Below are 18,534 nucleotides of genomic sequence, written 5' to 3'. Positions count from 1 at the left end.
CCGCACCCTGACTATACCAGCCCGCATGGTCCATGGATTGGGGGGTCTCGGAAGGGGAGGGGCAGCCAAGCTTTCCCCTCCCCCTCCGAGCCCTTGTCCAATCCAAGGACAAGGGGCTCTTCTCCACCTCCGATGGGTGGTGGAGGTGGAGGCCGCGATTTCCTGGGGGGGAGGTTCATGGTGGAATCTGGGAGTCCCCTTTAAAAAGGGGTCCCCCAGATGCCCACCCCCCCTCCCAGGAGAAATGAGTATAGAGGTAGTTGTACCCCTTACCCATTTCCTTTAAGAGTTAAAAGTAAATAAACACACAAACACTTAGAAAAAGTATTTTAATTGAACAAAAAACATAACCACGAAAAAAGTCCTTTAATATTCTTAATTAACCATTAATACTTACCTGTCCCTTTAAATAAATGATCCCTCGAAATAGCCTCGGAAATGTTCTAACAGTTACAATGTAACAAAGTTATTACAATGTAACAACTTTGTTACATTGTAACTACGCCGCACCTGACATTACTCGCCGCTCAGCCGCCGCATACGCGTCTGCGCTGCACACATTCCCGACAGAGCTATATAGCTCAGAGCTCTGAGAAGCATCTTTGTATTTTGGCTCCAAGGAGCCCCATTGGTCCTTAGCAGACCAATGGGGTTCCTTCAAATCAAAAGGAACCCCATTGGTCTGCTAAGGACCAATGGGGCTCCTTGGAGCCCAAATACAAAGATGCTTCTCAGAGCTCTGAGCTATATAGCTCAGAGCTCTGTCGGGTCCGTGCAGGACGCTAAGTCCCCGCAGCTCCCGCTGTCCACCCCGCCCACATCTGTCACCCACATGTCACCCACATGTGGGTGACATGTGGGTGACATGTGGGAGAGGCGGGGAGGGCAGCGGGAGACGCTAAGTCCCCGCAGCTCCCGCTGTCCACCCCGCCCACATCTGTCACCCACATGTCACCCACATGTGGGTGACATGTGGGAGAGGCGGGGAGGGCAGCGGGAGCTGCGGGGACTTAGCGTCCTGCACGGACCCGACAGAGCTCTGAGCTATATAGCTCAGAGCTCTGAGAAGCATCTTTGTATTTGGGCTCTAAGGAGCCCCATTGGTCCTTAGCAGACCAATGGGGTTCCTTTTGATTTGAAGGAACCCCATTGGTCTGCTAAGGACCAATGGGGCTCCTTGGAGCCAAAATACAAAGATGCTTCTCAGAGCTCTGAGCTATATAGCTCAGAGCTCTGTCGGGAATGTGTGCAGCGCACACGCGTATGCGGCGGCTGAGCGGCGAGTGACGTCGGGTGCGGCGTAGTTACAATGTAACAAAGTTGTTACATTGTAATAACTTTGTTACATTGTAACTGATAGAACATTTCCGAGGCTATTTCGAGGGATCATTTATTTAAAGGGACAGGTAAGTATTAATGGTTAACTAAGAATATTAAAGGACTTTTTTGTGGTTATGTTTTTTGTTCAATTAAAATACTTTTTCTAAGTGTTTGTGTGTTTATTTACTTTTAACTCTTAAAGGAAATGGGTAAGGAGTACAACTACCTCTATACTCATTTCTCCTGGGAGGGGGGGTGGGCATCTGGGGGACCCCTTTTTAAAGGGGACTCCCAGATTCCACCATGAACCTCCCCCCCAGGAAATCGCGGCCTCCACCTCCACCGCCCATCGGAGGTGGAGAAGAGCCCCCTGTCCTTGGATTGGACAAGGGCTCGGAGGGGGAGGGGAAAGCTTGGCTGCCCCTCCCCTTCCGAGACCCCCAAATCCATGGACCATGCGGGCTGGTATAGTCAGGGTGCGGAGCCCCACGCGGCCGGTGCTCCGCATTCTGGCTATCCCAGCCTGCATGGGGGACAAGGGGTTAAAGAGGTCTGGGAGGAGGGACCCCACGTCGTTTTTTTTTAATATTTCCCACACTCAGAACGAAGTAATTAAAACTCTTCCCACTTGGGGGAATCTATGAAAATAATACACTATTGTTACCTGTGCAAAAAAAACTGACATTTTCTGCATTTAAAAGACATTTTCGCCCTTGAAACTTAAAAATCGATTTTCTCAAAAACTATAAGGTCTTTTTGAAAAAAAATTTTTTCCTCTTATTTCCACTGATCCCCTTAATATACCCTGGGAATTTGGTGTTCCTAAACTTTAAGCAGGCTTTGCGGTTAACCGTTAAAGTCGGCGGGTTTTTAAATGTTTTCCTTTGAAACTTTAACATCGATTTTCTCAAAAATTATAAGGTCTTTTTGAAAAAAAATTTTTTTCCTCTTATTCCTCCTGATCTCCTTAATATATTCTCCAAATTTGAGGCTCTTAGCATTTAAGGGGGCTTTGCTATTAACCCTTAAAGTCGGCGGCTTTTTTATATTATACGGAGCGTTACGGTTTAACGCGAAATTACGGTAGCGTTTAATGCGAAATTACGGCATGAACGAAATGCGAAATTTCGCGTTGAAAATTACGCTTACGGTATTTTCAATTACGATTTTAATGGCAATTACGCTACTGTAATTTCGCATCGTAATCGCAAATTTCGCATGCGTAATTTTAGTAATGCGAAATTACGAAAATTTCAGCTCAACTCTAGGAACAGCCCTGTTACTTGGCTGTCCCCAGGAGTGGCTCACAAAACGATCCCTCTCATAGGCTGATGCCTATGAAAGCTGATCGCAGTCATTGGGGGGAGGAGAAGGGAAGGGGGGAAGAATAATTAAAAAAATTAAAATTAATTTTAAAAAAATACAGATCGCAGCAGCAATCAGATGCCACCAACAGAAAGCTCTGTTGGTGGCAAGAAAAGGGGGCAAGATTTATTTGCTTGCTAAAAGTTGTATGGCTGTGCAACGAACTGTTAAAGCTGCATTGTGCTGAATTGTAAAAAATGGCCTGGTCACTGGGGGAGTGTGAGCTTGTGGTCCTTAAGAGGTTAAAGGACATCTAAGTTCAAAATAAACTGATGATAAAAACAATTGTATCTATCCACTTCCTTGTTTTATTTTATATTTAAATCTAGTTTTTAAGTTTAATTGTCTCTGCTCAATGACATATGCCACAAACTATGTCAGAACTCAAATCTATGAATTATAGGCCCTTTTTATGCCATTTACTGACAGGAAAGTGTTTTATGGCTGTAGTTACTTATCTGTGAGGGTTATGCTATAGTCTTACCTGGGCAGAAACTGTCACTTGCATACCTGATGTTTAACTTTTTCAGGCAGAAAAAGAAAAAAAGGAACAAAGCCTAGTTATTTGTGTGCTTGGCACTGTACATACTGTACACACGTCTATCTCATCATGTCACATGTCACCTCGGTTGCCCTTTAAGGGCTCATGCACACTGAGTGAGTTGCAGTAAGTTTTAACTCACTGCACATAGTGTGCATTTTTCATTGGAACATGAAAGTCCATAGACTTTCATTTTATCATTCACACTACAACAGTGAGTTTTTGTGCAGTGCATTTCAACTTGCTGGGAGTTAAAACGCATGTAAATGCACAGAAACTCACAAACCCATTCATGAGTAACAACTATTTTCATGCATTTTAACTCACTGACTAGTGCTTTCTAAAAGCATTCCCTGGAATGAATCTATACAAAGATGCCGGCCTCCTTACTCGCTGGCACACCATTTTGGCAGTTGGACTGAGCAACAGACCTTCAGGGCTTTTGAAAAAGAACTAAAACCCAGAGAATCCCCCAAGAGGATATGGAATATAAAACCTGTCAGTTCTGTCAGAATGTTACTGCCTACTGTAAGCAACAGGAAAAAAAAGTACTTTCTAGTGCATTTTACTCTGGGAGAAAAGTACTTCTTATAAGCATGCGTACACATTATTTTGCATTTTACAGTATGTTGTATTTTTCCTTTGAATTTTGAACATACAGGGCAAGGGTTTCCTCATTTCCTGTTACAGAGAAACCTAGAGCCTAAGCATAAGCTTTAAGTGTCAAGGGATAGCAATTAAAATCTGACAAGTTCTCAAAGCCGGCGGCGCTTTGGTGAAAAGGGCAACGCAAAGACCGCAATGTCAATAGTGGCTATAGCAGCGCCCGGGGGTAATTTGGGCACTGGTGGCACACAATTTTTTTTTTTAGATGGAGTGGATATCGGCAGAGGAAGTTTTTAGTGGCAAAGGTGGCACATATATCTGTGGTGGGGTTAGGGGTCATTTAGGGTCAGGAATAGATAGGGGGAGGGAGGGTTCAAGTGAGAATAATTTTTAGTGTTCGTAAAATTTTGGTAAAAATTACCAATGTTCTACTTGCTAAATAGTAAGTAGAGTATCTGTAATTTTACCAGTGTTCTATTAGCGCTATCCCTTACATGTACACAAAGTTATAACTATGTTTCATTCATACAAGAATAAAGCAGTTTAGGTGTCACTGATGACAATTTATTTACCCAATTTATGTCTGAACAGGAAATGGAGACATTTCTTACCAACTTAGGCAACAGAAAATAGTAAATCTTTCCCACATCAGAAACATTTTCTTTTTTAATTTTTAAACCAGGCTTTACATTTCAGATTAAATTTGTTACTTTTATTTTTATTTTATTTTTTTTACAGGTCAGAGCCTGGTTAAGGAGTGTTCAGCAAATAGTGATACTGAATGTATGAACTGCAAAGCTGGGGAGTATCAAGATAAGTGGAACCGCGAAACCAGCTGTATTCTGCACACTGACTGTGATGAAAGTAAGTATGTTGACTGGGCTGCACAGTCTTTGGCAAGGTGCACTCTGTTTATTGAAGGATAACTACTTAACCTCACTGGCGGTGCATTTCTGTCTGGAATTATGAGTCAAAAGCAGTCTCCAATTCTTAAGTCATAACTCACCAAAATATGCCAGAATAAATGCCTGGTAGACATTCTGCATATAAATATAAGACTAGAACACAAATTTGTTGAATTCATTACAGTTATGAATAAACTTAAAAAATTTGTAAAACTGCCTGCTGCCTGCACCGATGTCTGCCTGGATTTAGACTACTCTCCGCCTGCCTTATTTGTACAGACATCGGTGCAGGCAGCAGGCAGAGTGTAGTAAAAATCCAGGCAGACGTCGGTGCAGGCGGCATACAGAGGTCAGTGCAGGCGGCAGGCAGAGAGTAGTCAAAATCCAGGCAGACGTCGGTGCAGGCGGCAGGTAGAGAGTAGTCAAAATCCAGGCCGAGGTCGGTGCAGGTAGCAGAATATATATATATATATATATATATATATATATATATATATATATATATATATATATACAGTATATACAGTGGCTTGCAAAAGTATTCGGCCCCCTTGAAGTTTTCCACATTTTGTCATATTACTGCCACAAACATGAATCAAATTTATTGGAATTCCACGTGATGGACCAATACAAAGTGGTGTGCACGTGAGAGGTGGAATGAAAATCATAGATGATTCCAAACATTTTTTACAAATCAATAACTGCAAAGTGGGATGTGCGTAATTATTCAGCCCCCTTTGGTCTGAGTGCAGTCAGTTGCCGATAGACATTGCCTGATGAGTGGTAATGACTAAATAGAGTGCACCTGTGTGTAATCTAATGTCAGTACAAATACAGCTGCTCTGTGACGGCCTCAGAGGTTGACTAAGAGAATATTGGGAGCAACAACACAATGAAGTCCACAGAACACATCAGGCAGGTCAGGGATAAGGTTATTGAGAAATTTAAAGCAGGCTTAGGCTACAAAAAGATTTCCAAAGCCTTTATGATACCACGGAGCACTGTTCAAGCGATCATTCAGAAATGGAAGGAGTATGGCACAACTGTAAACCTACCAAGACAAGGCCGTCCACCTAAACTCACAGGCCGAACAAGGAGAGCGTTTATCATAAATGCAGTCAAGAGGCCCATGGTGACTCTGGACCAGCTGCAGAGATCTACAGCTTAGGTGGGGGAATCTGTCCATAGGACAACTATTAGTCATGCACTGCACAAAGTTTGCTTTTATGGAAGAGTGGCAAGAAGAAAGCCATTGTTAACAGAAAAGCATAAGAAGTCCTGTTCGCAGTTTGCCACAAGCCATGTGGGGGACACAGTAAACATGTGGAAGAAGGTTCTCTGGTCAGATGAGACCAAAATTGAACTTTTTGCCCAAAATGCAAAACGCTATGTGTGGCGGAAAACTAACACTGCACATCACTCTGAACACACCACCCCCACTGTCAAATATGGTGGTGGCAGCATCATGCTCTGGGGGTGCTTCTCTTCAGCAGGGACAGGGAAGCTGGTAAGAGTTGATGGGAAGATGGATGGAGCCAAATACAGGGCAATCTTGGAAGAAAACCTCTTGGAGTCTGCAAAAGACTTGAGACTGGGGCGGAAGTTCACCTTCCAGCAGGACAACGACCCTAAACATAAAGCCAGGGCAACAATGGAATGGTTTAAAACAAAACATATCCATGTGTTAGAATGGCCCAGTCAAAGTCCAAATCTAAATCCAATCGAGAATCTGTGGCTAGATCTGAAAACTGCTGTTCACAAACGCTGTCTAGCTAATCTGACTGAGCTGGAGCTGTTTTGCAAAGAAGAATGGGCAAGAATTTCAGTCTCTAGATGTGCAAAGCTGGTAGAGACATACCGTAAAAGACTGGCAGCTGTAAATCCAGCAAAAGGTGGTTCTATAAAGTATTGACTCAGGGGGCTGAATAATTACGCACACCCCACTTTGTAGTTATTTATTTGTAAAAAATGTTTGGAATCATGTATGATTTTTCGTTCCACTTCTCATGTGTACACCACTTTGTATTGGTCTTTCACGTGGAATTCCAATAAAATTGGTTCATGTTTGTGGCAGTAATGTGACAAAATGTGGAAAACTTCAAGGGGGCTGAATACTTTTGCAAGCCACTGTATATATATATATATATATATATATATATATATATATATATATATATATATATATATATATATATATATATGCATGGCTCACTTTTTCCTCACCTAAAAAATGTCAGGTCCACTTTAAAATTAGCCCCGCCCCCCCGATCTCACGCCGCCACTGCTGCACTGATTGGCTGCCAGGTCTCGGAAGAATAACAGGGACATGGGGAGGCAGCCGAAAACAATTGCAGGTAGCCGGGGGAGAAGCCTGGGTCCCGCTGTGCAGCTCTAATTGCGCGTGGGACCCAGGAACACTGCGCATGCAGCTGTTTTTGCCAGCCCGACCTGAGCACGGGCTTAGCGCTCCTAGCACATAAAGCGGAGCACAGGTCGGGATTATCGCCAGGGAGGTTAAGGACCTTAGTGATAGAAATCTACACCCTGTTTTGATGTTACCTGGCCGCCAGGGCGTAGATTTCAATCCACTGACGCTGTGCGTTCGACGCTTCTAACTATCTCGCCACAGACTCCTCGCCGAACCTCACCTGCTGTGCCGTCTCTATAACGGCAGAGCCCTGTGAGCGGGTCAGCAGATTTCATTTGCTCCTGACCCTGTCCTTCAATGTAAGCAACTCCCATTGGCTTACATTGAAAGACAGGGCCAGGAGCCAATGAAACAGCTCCTGGCTGGCTCACAGGAACTCTGCCGTAATAGAGAAGGCAGAGTGGGTGGCTCAGGTTCCCCGTGGCTCACAGGAACTCTGCCATCATAGAGACGGCAGAGTGGGTGGCCCAGGTTCCCAATGTATGGCGGTGACGGCGATTGCAGCAGGTATGTGCAGTGATTAGTCGGTTTTTGTTGATATTCCGCCATTTCTTGTACCAGTGGTCTCTGGTTCTTAAGGGGACTAAAGTGGATAAGCGCACTTATTGCACATCAACCTGTTTCCTTGGACTAATTGCATGTTAGGCAATACCAGGGAAAGGGCATGCAGAACTTGTATGTGTTTCCCAGCATAGAAGGGGCAGCACTAGATGTGATTGCTTTCCTTAACAGTTGGTGGCTGGTGCTGCAGCTCATCAAGAAGTGGCGGACTTATAAGTGCCCAGAATGTGGTTATGCTTGACTCTGTTATGACAACATACTATACGGGTTACTTAGAGGATCCTAAAAACTTGGTTATAAGAACTAGACCATAATTTTAAAGTGGAGAATATCCAAGGAGTTAGGCCAGCCTTTCTCAACCTTTTTACCTTGGAGGAACCTTGTAAATAACTTTTGGATCTCCAATTTTTTGGTCTCGAGGAACCCCTACATTTATTTTTCAGGAGGCATGGTCTTAAAAATAGGTTAGGCTGCTAATTTCACTATCTCCTATTACACTGCCACTCATACTGTCTCCTGACCCCCCAATTTAGTGCTTCTTGTTACAGTACCACCTATTATAGTGTGCTCTATCATACTTCCCCCCACGATGGGGTAAAATGCCAAGGAACCCCTGCAGAGTCCTCAAGGAACCCTGGGGTTCCAGGGAACCCTGGTTGAGAAAGCCTGAGTTAGGCAATCATCAAGTTTGCTTATGCTGCGCACAAAACAAAAAATACAGCAAGGACCCTTGTAGTGAAAGGGATAAGTAGGCCACAATACTGATTTCCTTCTAAACAATTCCTTGGCTGTCCTGACAATATTTGTGACCTCATTCTGGGTCTGTCACTCAAACTATTGGAGGCAGATGATTAGCAGGACAGGCAGGAAATCAGTATTGTTTAAAAGGAAATGAATGTGACAGTCTCTGTTTCCTAATCATTACAGGGGCATGGTCATTTTGAGGAGCGAAATGCATAACTTTTCCATAGGGTGCAACCCATATGCGAAAGATGGTCTGCCCCTAAATGGCGGTAATCCCTTTTGTGGTAGGGGAGAGATTTACAGTATGGGATAGCTGGAGGTGAGGTGGGGTAAAAAAAAAGTTCGTTTTTCTTAACTTTTTCTTTTCTTAACCACTAAATAGATAAACAAAAATTTGCTTTCTTAATAAGAAAGAATTTGCAATAATTCAGGTTGGAGTGAGCTTGAGATGTCTCTCAGTGCATCACTGCTGAATATATGCAAATTAACCATTGTTGTCCTTAGAAGCTAAACACACCTCCAGAACCGCTGGAATGCAATGATGTGTCAGCTTGTTAATTTGTACAGAGCCATAATAATCCAACATGCATACAGACTATTTCGGATTGTTTGATCCTCATCAGTGCATGGCATGGATTAATTTGGCTCTATGGAGTAGGGCTTGTAGCACCGAGAGGTACAGACTAACCAGCAAGCTCATGGTGAACCAGAACTTAAATAAATAAATCATAAATTAACTGCAGCTTCCTCCAGCCCCCTGCAATCTATTAAGTCCCTCATTTCCTCCCAGTCCTCTCCGCTGTGGCAGTGTCCCTCTCCGGAAAAAAAAATCACTGACTACAATAGTCGCAGGCTACTGCGCGTGCGTGGCACTGGACATATGCATCCTAATTCACCGCTCCTGTAGCCTGAAGTGTTTTGGTCATACATAGTTCTTATGTATTTTAATCTGCACAAGCGCAGCACACTCCTGGGTACAGGAGCACTATTGAGGAGCCTCGTGGTCTTGCATGGGCAGTCAGTGATTTTTCAAAGAAGACAGCTGCTTAATGGAGGGAACTGGGAATAAAGAAAGCCATGGGACCGAGTGCGGGGAGCTAGAAGATGCCACAGGTACATGTAACTAAACTGTTTTCCCTCACCTCATGTTTTCTTAAGGCTACTTACACACTAAGATGTTGCGTTTTAGGGGACGTTATGGTCGCATAACGTGCCCCTAACGCAACGCATGGTGGTGCGGGGGAAACAGTAAATTCGGGCGCCTGAGGCAAGTGGACAAAAAGGGTGCCGCCATTCACTCCCATAATAAATATCGTTTAATGGGCGCCCGACAGGAAAAAAGGGCGCTGGAGAAAAATAACGTTTTACAAGCGGCGCCCGGAGACTTTTACTGTTTTATAACTGCTTCTCATGATTACACATTATTTTATGATTTATAATTTTTTAAACATTATTTTTAAAACGAAAAACAGTACAATCTTTTTTAAAACATTTTTAAACGAAAAACAGCACAATATTTTTTTCAAACGTTATAAATGCTTATCACAGGGGGGTCTTTGGTTTAGGCACCACCAGGGGGATCTTAGGGTTAGGCACCATCAGGGGGGTCTTAGGGTTAGGCACCACCAGGGGGGTCTTAGGGTTAGGCACCACCAGGGGGGTCTTAGGGTTAGGCACCACCTGGGGGGTCTTAGGGTTAGGCACCACCTGGGGGGTCTTAGGTTTAGGCACCACCTGGGTGGTCTTAGGTTTAGGCACCACCAGGGGGGTCTAGGGGTTAGGGGTAGGTACAGGGAGGGTTCTGTATGAGAGTAGGGTTAGGTATAGCTTTAGTAAAATTCTTATTAATCTTTTATAAAACGTTATTATACATTTCACTTTTTAAACAGGGAAGATTAACGTTTTTACAATTGCCGATTTCATACACATTATTTAATGATTTATAACTTTATAAAACATTATTTTTAAACGAAATATAGCACAATTTTTTTTAAACGCTATTCATGCTTATTGTTTAAAACCCTGCACCCTTTTTTCCCGACGCCCTTTTTTAACATACGCGGTGCGGGAGAGGACATTAGAGTGAGCCGCGTTAGGCGGCTCTATCCGCATAAGATCTCCCAGAGTGGCGCTGATTGGCCGGCGGGAGCACGTGATGCGGAGCGAGACACTCCGCATCACGTGGTCCAGCCGGCCAATCAGCGGCCACCAGTTCAGTGCATATTAAGTAGCCATGTGCGCGGCTACTGTAGCGGCATCTCCCCGCCTCCTCTCCGCCCCCCACTGAGCATGTGCAAACAGTCTAACGTAGAACGCACAGCATGCTGCACTTTCACAACGTGCAGCGTTACATGTAACGCAACGTGGTCACTTTAAACAGCCCACTTGTGTTACATTGCTGTGCGTTGGGGGAGCGTTACAGGCTCCACTAACGTGCACCTGTAACGTCCCACTGTGAAAGCAGCCTTAAACTAGATTTGAGAATGGAGAGAGAGTTACAAAGAAATAGGGCAGTTAGATAACACATGGATTCACCTCTAGAGATGGGAGAACTGGGGAAAGATGGTGGAGGCCTACAGAAACTAATAAGCTAATCTTTACATTACAACCTAGTATCAAGGATTTTCATTTAAAATTTAAATGAAAACATGTTGCTGCAAAGCAAAGTGCACGATCAAATCGAGATTTAAAATGCATGTTCATAAATGCAAGAAGCTTGGCAGGCAAAGTGGGGGAACAGGAGGTTCTGGCACATGAGGGAAATTATGATTTAATTGCAGTTTCTGAGGCCTGGCTTCATTTGTCACATGATTGTGCTGTGAATATGAATGGATTCACACTGGAACAGGTGGTAGAGTGTTCCTGTATGTTAGATGTGATTTGAAACTGGAAGAAGGGCTTAACAAATTCCTTGCAAACTAAAGGTTTGCAAAGGTTTACACAGGGTAATGCAACAGCAAAGAAAGTGTAGGGGGCCCTGCACACTAACCGCGTCACGTTATGGCAGAAGCTTTACATTTGCGTGTTACCATGCCTTTTTTTCAGCGGCAATGCAGCAATGGCGGAATAAATGGAAGTCATTGGGCGATGCAAAAAAATGTATTTGCTGGCAGCAGTGGTGGGCGTGCATGTGCAGGATGGAAATATAACGGGAAAGCCAGGAATCCCAGTCACAAACTTCTTGTCCAGCAGGGAGTATGCCACTCGGCGAGGGGGGCGTCAGGCATGGAAGTGGGTCGGCACTATACATATACCCTATCTGCGCACTCTGCCGCAGGGTCATATGAATGCATTATTTGGCGTTGCGGTGCGATGTGAGGGAAGGCAGAGCATCACACCGCAATTATTTTCTCAAATGTAAAACCGGCCTCAAACAAAATCGCTCATAAAATGCTCCAGCCTAATCACTTATCGCAAGCGCTGATTGCTAGTGCTGACGATTTTGCCAGTGGAATCACCCCCATGGGGCCCCCTGCTGCTTCTGGGCCCACCTGCGGCTGCATCCCTTGCAGGGTCTGTTGTTATGCCCCTGATTACCGAACAGCTGGTGAAGACAATAATAATAATAATAATAAAAAACTGGCACATTTTTTAACATGTAAACTGAAAAAATGCAAAGTCTGAGCAAGAATGGTAAAAATGAGTTGATCATTGTGAAGGAAAAGTCAACTTTATTAAAATTGGCTTTAGGCTAAACTGATGATATAATATACTATGACTATGGTGAGGATTGTGAGCTCCTTTAAAGTGGACCCAAATTAAAAATACAAGATTTCAGAAATAAAATCTATTTTCTAACTTATAATAATAAATAACAGCTTTTTTTCAGCTGCATGATGACAAAAAAATATTTTACATTTATTGGAGGAACCCCTCCCTTCCTTTCATATAGCCGGGACAGAATCTGGCAGACTGGTGGAGGAGATAAAAAACAAAAACAAAACACAGGCTGCTACTGATGTCTACAGTTGGTTTGTGGACAGTAATGGCTAAGACAAAGGAGCTGCGGCTGCGCACAGTGGCTGCTCACAAGTCAGGAAAAGGCTACAAGGCCATTTCTAAATGTTTTCAAGTTCCAGTGGCTACAGTACAAAGTATTATAAAAAAAACAAACATGATTTTCCGCACTGTGGAAAATCTCAGAGGATGTGGTTGGAAGCCAAAAGTGACACCTGTGCTGGCCAGGAGGATAGTGAGAGAGGTGAAAAAGAATCCAAGGATCACCGCTAAGGCCATCTCAGTGAATCTGGGCTCTGCTGGTGGCAATGTCTGAAGGCAGACAATACAACTGACACTGCACACTGCTAGGTTCCACTGATGCAGACCAAAGAGGATGCCACTTCTCCAGATAAGGCACACAGAAGCTCACTTTGCCTTTGCAAATGCTCATCTGGACAAGGAAGAAGACTTCTGGTCTTCTGTGTTATGGTCAGATAAAACAAAAATTGAATTGTTTGGTCACAATGATGTTTCCTTCATTTGGGGTAAAAAAGAGAAGCCTTCAACCCAAAGAACACCATCCCCATTGTCAAACATGGTGGTGGGAACCTTATGCTTTGGGGGTGTTTTTCAGCCAATGAACCAGGGAATCTAATCACAGTAAATGGCACCATGAAAAAAGAGCAATACATGAGGATTCTCAACGACAACATCAGGTAGTCTGCAGAGAAACTTGGTCTTGGGCACCAGTGGACATTTCAGCATGTCAATGACCCAAAACACACACACCAAAAACGGTGAAGAAAGGGTTAGCAGACAACATTAACATTTTGAAGTGGCCCAGCCAGAGTCCTGACTTGAATCCAATTGAGAATCTGTGGAGGGAGCTAAGGATCAGGTTGATGGCAAGAAGACCCTCCAACCTGAAAGATTTGGAGCTCATTGCTAAAGATGAATTGGTAAAAATACCTGTGGAGAAATGCAAAAAGCTGGTCTGCGATTATAGGAAGCGTTTTATTGCTGTAATAGCCAATAAAGGCTTTTCTATTTATTATTGGGAAGGGTATGAATAATTTTGCACTGGACACTTTTTTGCTCAAATGTAAATAAAAGCTGAGAATTTTTTTCCCCAAAGTAATGCCTCTTGTACATCGTCTTATTATCTTTTGGGAGACACCAATGTCATTTCCCGTCAAAAAATTACTTGCTGGTTGAATAAAAGTAACTAAGTCAAAATTTGCCAGGGGTATATGAAATTATGGGCAGCACTGTATACGCATACATTGCCTACATAAAGTATATGACTGCTTAATTACATGGTAAACAATGTTTAGTGTAAATTAAGGGTTATGCTCTTGGAAGCTAAAAACTATGCAAATAACTTAAGACAACTTAGGGCTTAGGGCTAACAAGGGCCATGGAGAACTTTAGTTACCAGGAATGGCTAAATAAATTAAACTTACACCTGAAAAGAGGGCATATGATCACCATTTATAAATATACAGAATAAATTGCCCATACAGAAAATGAAGTGAAAATTGTTTCACCTTAAAGGGAATCTGGTTAAAATAAACCTATATGATTTGTATGTGTAGTACATCTAAGAAATAGAACATTAGTAGCACAGATATGAGTCTCATATTGTTTCCAGTACAGAAAGAGTTAATAAACTTCAGTTCTCTATGCAAAAGAGCTTCTCTGAGCTCTCTGACAAAGCTTGGTCGGCTACAGTGCTGTTTTCTGAAGCACTTATCTCAACCTGTCTTTTTCTTGTTTTTGTTTAAGGTTTTACTGCAGGAAAGTTCAAAGGGTCATCATTAGCCCTGATCTGTTTCATAGTTTAAAATGCAGAGTGTAGTTTGTAAACTGCAAATATATTTGTAAACTGTAAATATTAGAAAATGATGCACTGTTATAAAAAGCTATATAACTGAAAATAAAAATATGAGACTCTTTTCTATGCTACTAATGTTCTATGGATTATCCTTACCATACAATACATATCATAAGGTTTTTTTTTCACTTCAGTGTCACTTAAAAGTGACCACAAAGGGCAACCCTTGTGGTTAGAGTGAACAAAAATGCAGGTAAAATACACATAAAAAATGCCAGTTTTTTGTAAAAATCCAAATAAGCAAGTTAACTTCAATGCTAAGGCTAGGTCCACAATAGGCACGGTTGCAGGATGGACGCTGCAGTCCGGGATCGGGGAAGTACCACCAGACCGCAAACTGATCCGTTTTCAAAAAAAGTGCATCAGTTTTGCATCAGTTTCCGTTCCGTTTTTTACTCCAAAAAACGGACAGAAAACGTCTCTATGGGAATTTGGCCATTAGGAAGGTAGTGGGAGGAGTTTTTGGGAGGAGATGGAAGTTCAGGCTATCCGTTTTTTCATCCGTTTTGGTTGCTATTTTGCCTGTGGAGATGGAGTTGCGTTTTCCCATTGCTTTTCACTACCCATCTGTGTATCCGTGGTTTGTAAAAATGCAGCAATTCCGGACCTTCCGTTCAGCTTTTGAAAACGGGTCCCTGCAAACGCAGACGAATCCGTTTTGTTCTTGGGTGAGGATGGATGCTATTTTTAACATTAGTATCCGGGACTCCGTTTTTCATCAGGGCTGAAAAACGGAGCCACGGATACGTTTCCGGACCTAGTGTGTACTAGGCCTAAAGGCAGTGGAGAAATTGTAGTAAAATCAATAAAAAATGTTACTGTGGGTGGCTGTTAGAGGATGCTTCCTCCTCACTTTAATTTTACAAGATTACAACAGAATGTCTGTTCAGTGTAGCATGTGGACTTTGGTGAACTTCTATAGTAGTCCAAATCGAGAGATGATTCTCCTGGTAGTTACTGGAACTCCAGGATCTCCAGGATCCTCTAAAAAGATAAGAAGGACCAGGAGTGAAATGGTGCAGAATCTCTGGGTCAGTTAGCAAAACTTAACATATATTGTTATACTCACAAAGGTGAGTTGCAACCACTTGCAACCACCGTCATAGCCTATGGAAAAAAAAACTGGTCCTGCTTGGTCTTTCCAGGTCTGCTGAGCAGGAGCTGGTTGGTTGTGCTCCTTAAAAGTTCTTAAGGATAACAACTAAAAATCAAATAACTGAACGGAGGTGTCTTACAACTAGAACAACCACTGTCTGTGGCGCCTGGTATATAAAATGCTTAAAAAACTGTCTAAAGGGTTGGTCAGTGTTTACTGGAATGTAGTTTCAATAGAGCACTAAAAGACGTGTTTTGCAGGTAATATCCAGCTTCTTCAGGTCAATCTGAAAACAGTGCCCTACAGCGTGGCTAAACAAGCGTGAGTGGCTTAGAAACTATGTGTTGTCTACTTTTCGTGCTCTAATAAAACTACATTCCAGTAAATAAAAATGAGATTGTGGGATATTAATCTTAATTGCTAGTCTCACATAAAAAGATGCATATAGTTATATCGGTATATAGGAAGCCAGAAAGTGAATAGCAAATTGGCAAAATATTTATTGTACATTGAGACCAAAGAATACAAAATCCACCCTCTCTTATTTAAGTAGGATCAATGCAGGCAAAGAAAGTAAACACTGGCCCTTTTTAAGGAGAGGTAAGACCAACACTGCCTCTCCTTTTTAAGTGTTTTATACTGTATACCAGGCTCCTCCAACAGTGTTTTTTCTAGTTGTTATAAAAGTCCAGCCATGTTTACTGTATAGATGCCTTAACACAGCAGCGCAGGTGGGCATGTGTTATAGACAAATGCATAGCACCTGCCATTTTCAACCATGCTGAATAGGACACCTCTGTTTTGCGCTTCAAATGCATGCAGCAGTTCGTTATGTCATGCCCATCAGACAGGGCTATCTATGCACTGTCTGATGTTGCTATGCAACACAGGTGAGCAGAGTTTCTGAAACCCAATCAGCAATGCAGCATTGTGCTCAGGCAAGCATGGAGTTTACTTTACCTGACCAAAGACCGGACTGTATTGAAAACTTGCTGATTTCTGTGGCTGTGAGAAGGGTCACATGAACATCTGCGAAGCTCCTGAAAGCTTTGAGAGAAGGGGCAAGACCTCTAAAGGGGCCCATACACCTAACGATTTTCCCGCCGAAATACGGCTGTTTCGATCACAGTGATCGAAACGGCTGTGAAATCGCTGCGCACACCGCTGACAGAACGATGGATTTCCGTCCGAAATCCATCGTTCCCGTTGACTCCTGTCGATCCATCCGCGCGGAAGATTCTTCTCGATCGCCGGCGGGTCGGGAGTGCGTCGATAGCAGCATTCGAATGCCCGACGACCGGCGCAATACAACGGAGATGCATTACCTGCTCCGCCGGCTCGAGTCCCCGCTGTCACCTCCCGGCTCCCGGCTGGCATCTTTTCCGCATCACAGCAGCAGTGTATAACTTCCTGTGTCACTGCAGTGACAGCGGACGTACAAATAGAGGGCGTTCTATTTGAACTTCCGCTGTCACTGCAGTGACACAGGAAGTTATACGCGGATGCCGGATGTGTGATGCAGAAGGTGATGGGAGAAGATGCCGGGACCAGGCGGAGAAGAAGACAGCGGTGGACCAGGGGACTCGTGCCGGGCGGAGCAGGTAATGTATGGGGGGGGGGGGGGGGTGGCAGCAGCGGCAGCTCCACAGATTGTGATCGGTTTCAGGCTGAAATCGAATCACAATCTGTTTGCAGTAAGACTGCCATACGATCCCTCTCTGATCATATTCGATCAGAGAGGGATCTATCTTTTGGTCGAATCTGATGGCAAATCGACCAGTGTATGGCCACCTTAAGCCCATTCTGAACATTCGGTAGCTAAGAGACAAAATTCAGCATGCACTAAAGTATGTATGTGTGTGTGTATATTATATATGAATTATTTTCAATGTCCTGCCTCTTGTTCTCTAGATCGAGGCTTCACAATGTTAAGCGATGGAACAACAGAGAAAAATGTAAATTGCAGTTGTCAGGAGGGCAAGCATTGCTCCAATGCCAATTGTGAGACTTGTATTTCGAACACTCCCTGTGGCCCAGGAGAGGGGGTCACACAAAAAGGTGAGAGATTGCAGAACAACATTTCCTGCCAACATGGCATGCCTTATAATGTACCTAAGATGTGAAAGGTGAAATAGAGCACTGTTTCCAGCCATACTCTTGATGTATAGCTCATCTGGTTCATTTATGTATGGCTGCCTAACATTAGGTTGTGGTAAAGGGTGTTTGAAAACTGTTCATCAGTTAACAGGAATCGATAACTTTAAATTTATAAATGTAGGCTAGTCTAAAGGAGGCCACTTTGACCCTCTTCACGGGCAGTCCAATGGAACACACACAAGATTGAATAAGGCATTGGCCTTAATTCACTAAGCCATTTAGACTAGTCCACAGATGGTTTTTAGTCTACTGATGGTTTGGTGTAATGTTTTAGACCTGTTTTTAGACCTGGTCTAACATTCAGTAATTACACAATTCACAAAGGCAAACAGGGAGTAACCACGCCCACTTTTTCTGACAGAGATTAGACCAGCTGATTTCTTGTCGGTAAAATAATTCTGTGAGGTATATTAGATGTGTTGATGGAACCTTTTGAATTAATTATGCAGGAGTTTAATTGTATCCAGAGGAGAGCTCATCAGAGGCGAAGGATGTCAGTCATAGCTATTTGTTTGTGAATTGCATCTTTTGATCATTTGCCCTGCTTTACCCACCTAATTACCAAATGGTTTAGATCAGGTCTAAAAACAGGTCTAAAATATTTGGTAATAGTGAATTCCCCTTTGATGCAACTGACCAACCCATCAGTAGACTAAAAACCATCAGCAGACTAGTCTAAACTGCTTAATTGAGGCCATTGCATTGCTATTTACTAATAATTTTTGGAAATACATGTGGTATTTACCTTTGATAGTTGTCCTTTAAGCATTTGCATGTGTTCTCTGATAGGGACTTTGTGTAGAGGTAATCAGAAGGATATGGGGATATTTTAGAGTGAACATGCTACCGGTGAAACTTGAAAAATTAGAATACCGTGCAGAAGTCTATTTATTTCAGTGATTTAACTTAACCACTTAAGCCAATCTGGACAGATATAATCGCCACTCAAAGGCAATCTGGACGAATATATCCATCCAG

General features: G+C 43.1%; 1 protein-coding gene across 3 annotated transcripts in view; it reads left to right on the top strand.

Annotated features, from left to right (window-relative positions):
* Positions 1-18,534, top strand: part of CD40 (CD40 molecule) — a 225,751-nt gene that overhangs the window by 86,221 nt on the left and 120,996 nt on the right. For 2 of the 3 annotated variants that reach the window (XM_068264000.1, XM_068263999.1), the window contains 2 exons: positions 4,571-4,696; positions 17,311-17,457. In XM_068264000.1, coding sequence (XP_068120101.1) covers positions 4,571-4,696; positions 17,311-17,457 — 273 coding nt within the window. The remainder of the gene's footprint in view (positions 1-4,570; positions 4,697-17,310; positions 17,458-18,534) is intronic. The other variant, XM_068264001.1, reaches the window with a different exon arrangement.

Source organism: Hyperolius riggenbachi, chromosome 12 (assembly GCF_040937935.1).
Source record: "Hyperolius riggenbachi isolate aHypRig1 chromosome 12, aHypRig1.pri, whole genome shotgun sequence".
In the NCBI taxonomy this organism is placed as follows: Eukaryota; Metazoa; Chordata; class Amphibia; order Anura; family Hyperoliidae; genus Hyperolius; species Hyperolius riggenbachi.
The sequence above is the reverse complement of the archived record's forward strand: the minus strand, read 5'-3'. Positions and strand labels throughout refer to the sequence as shown.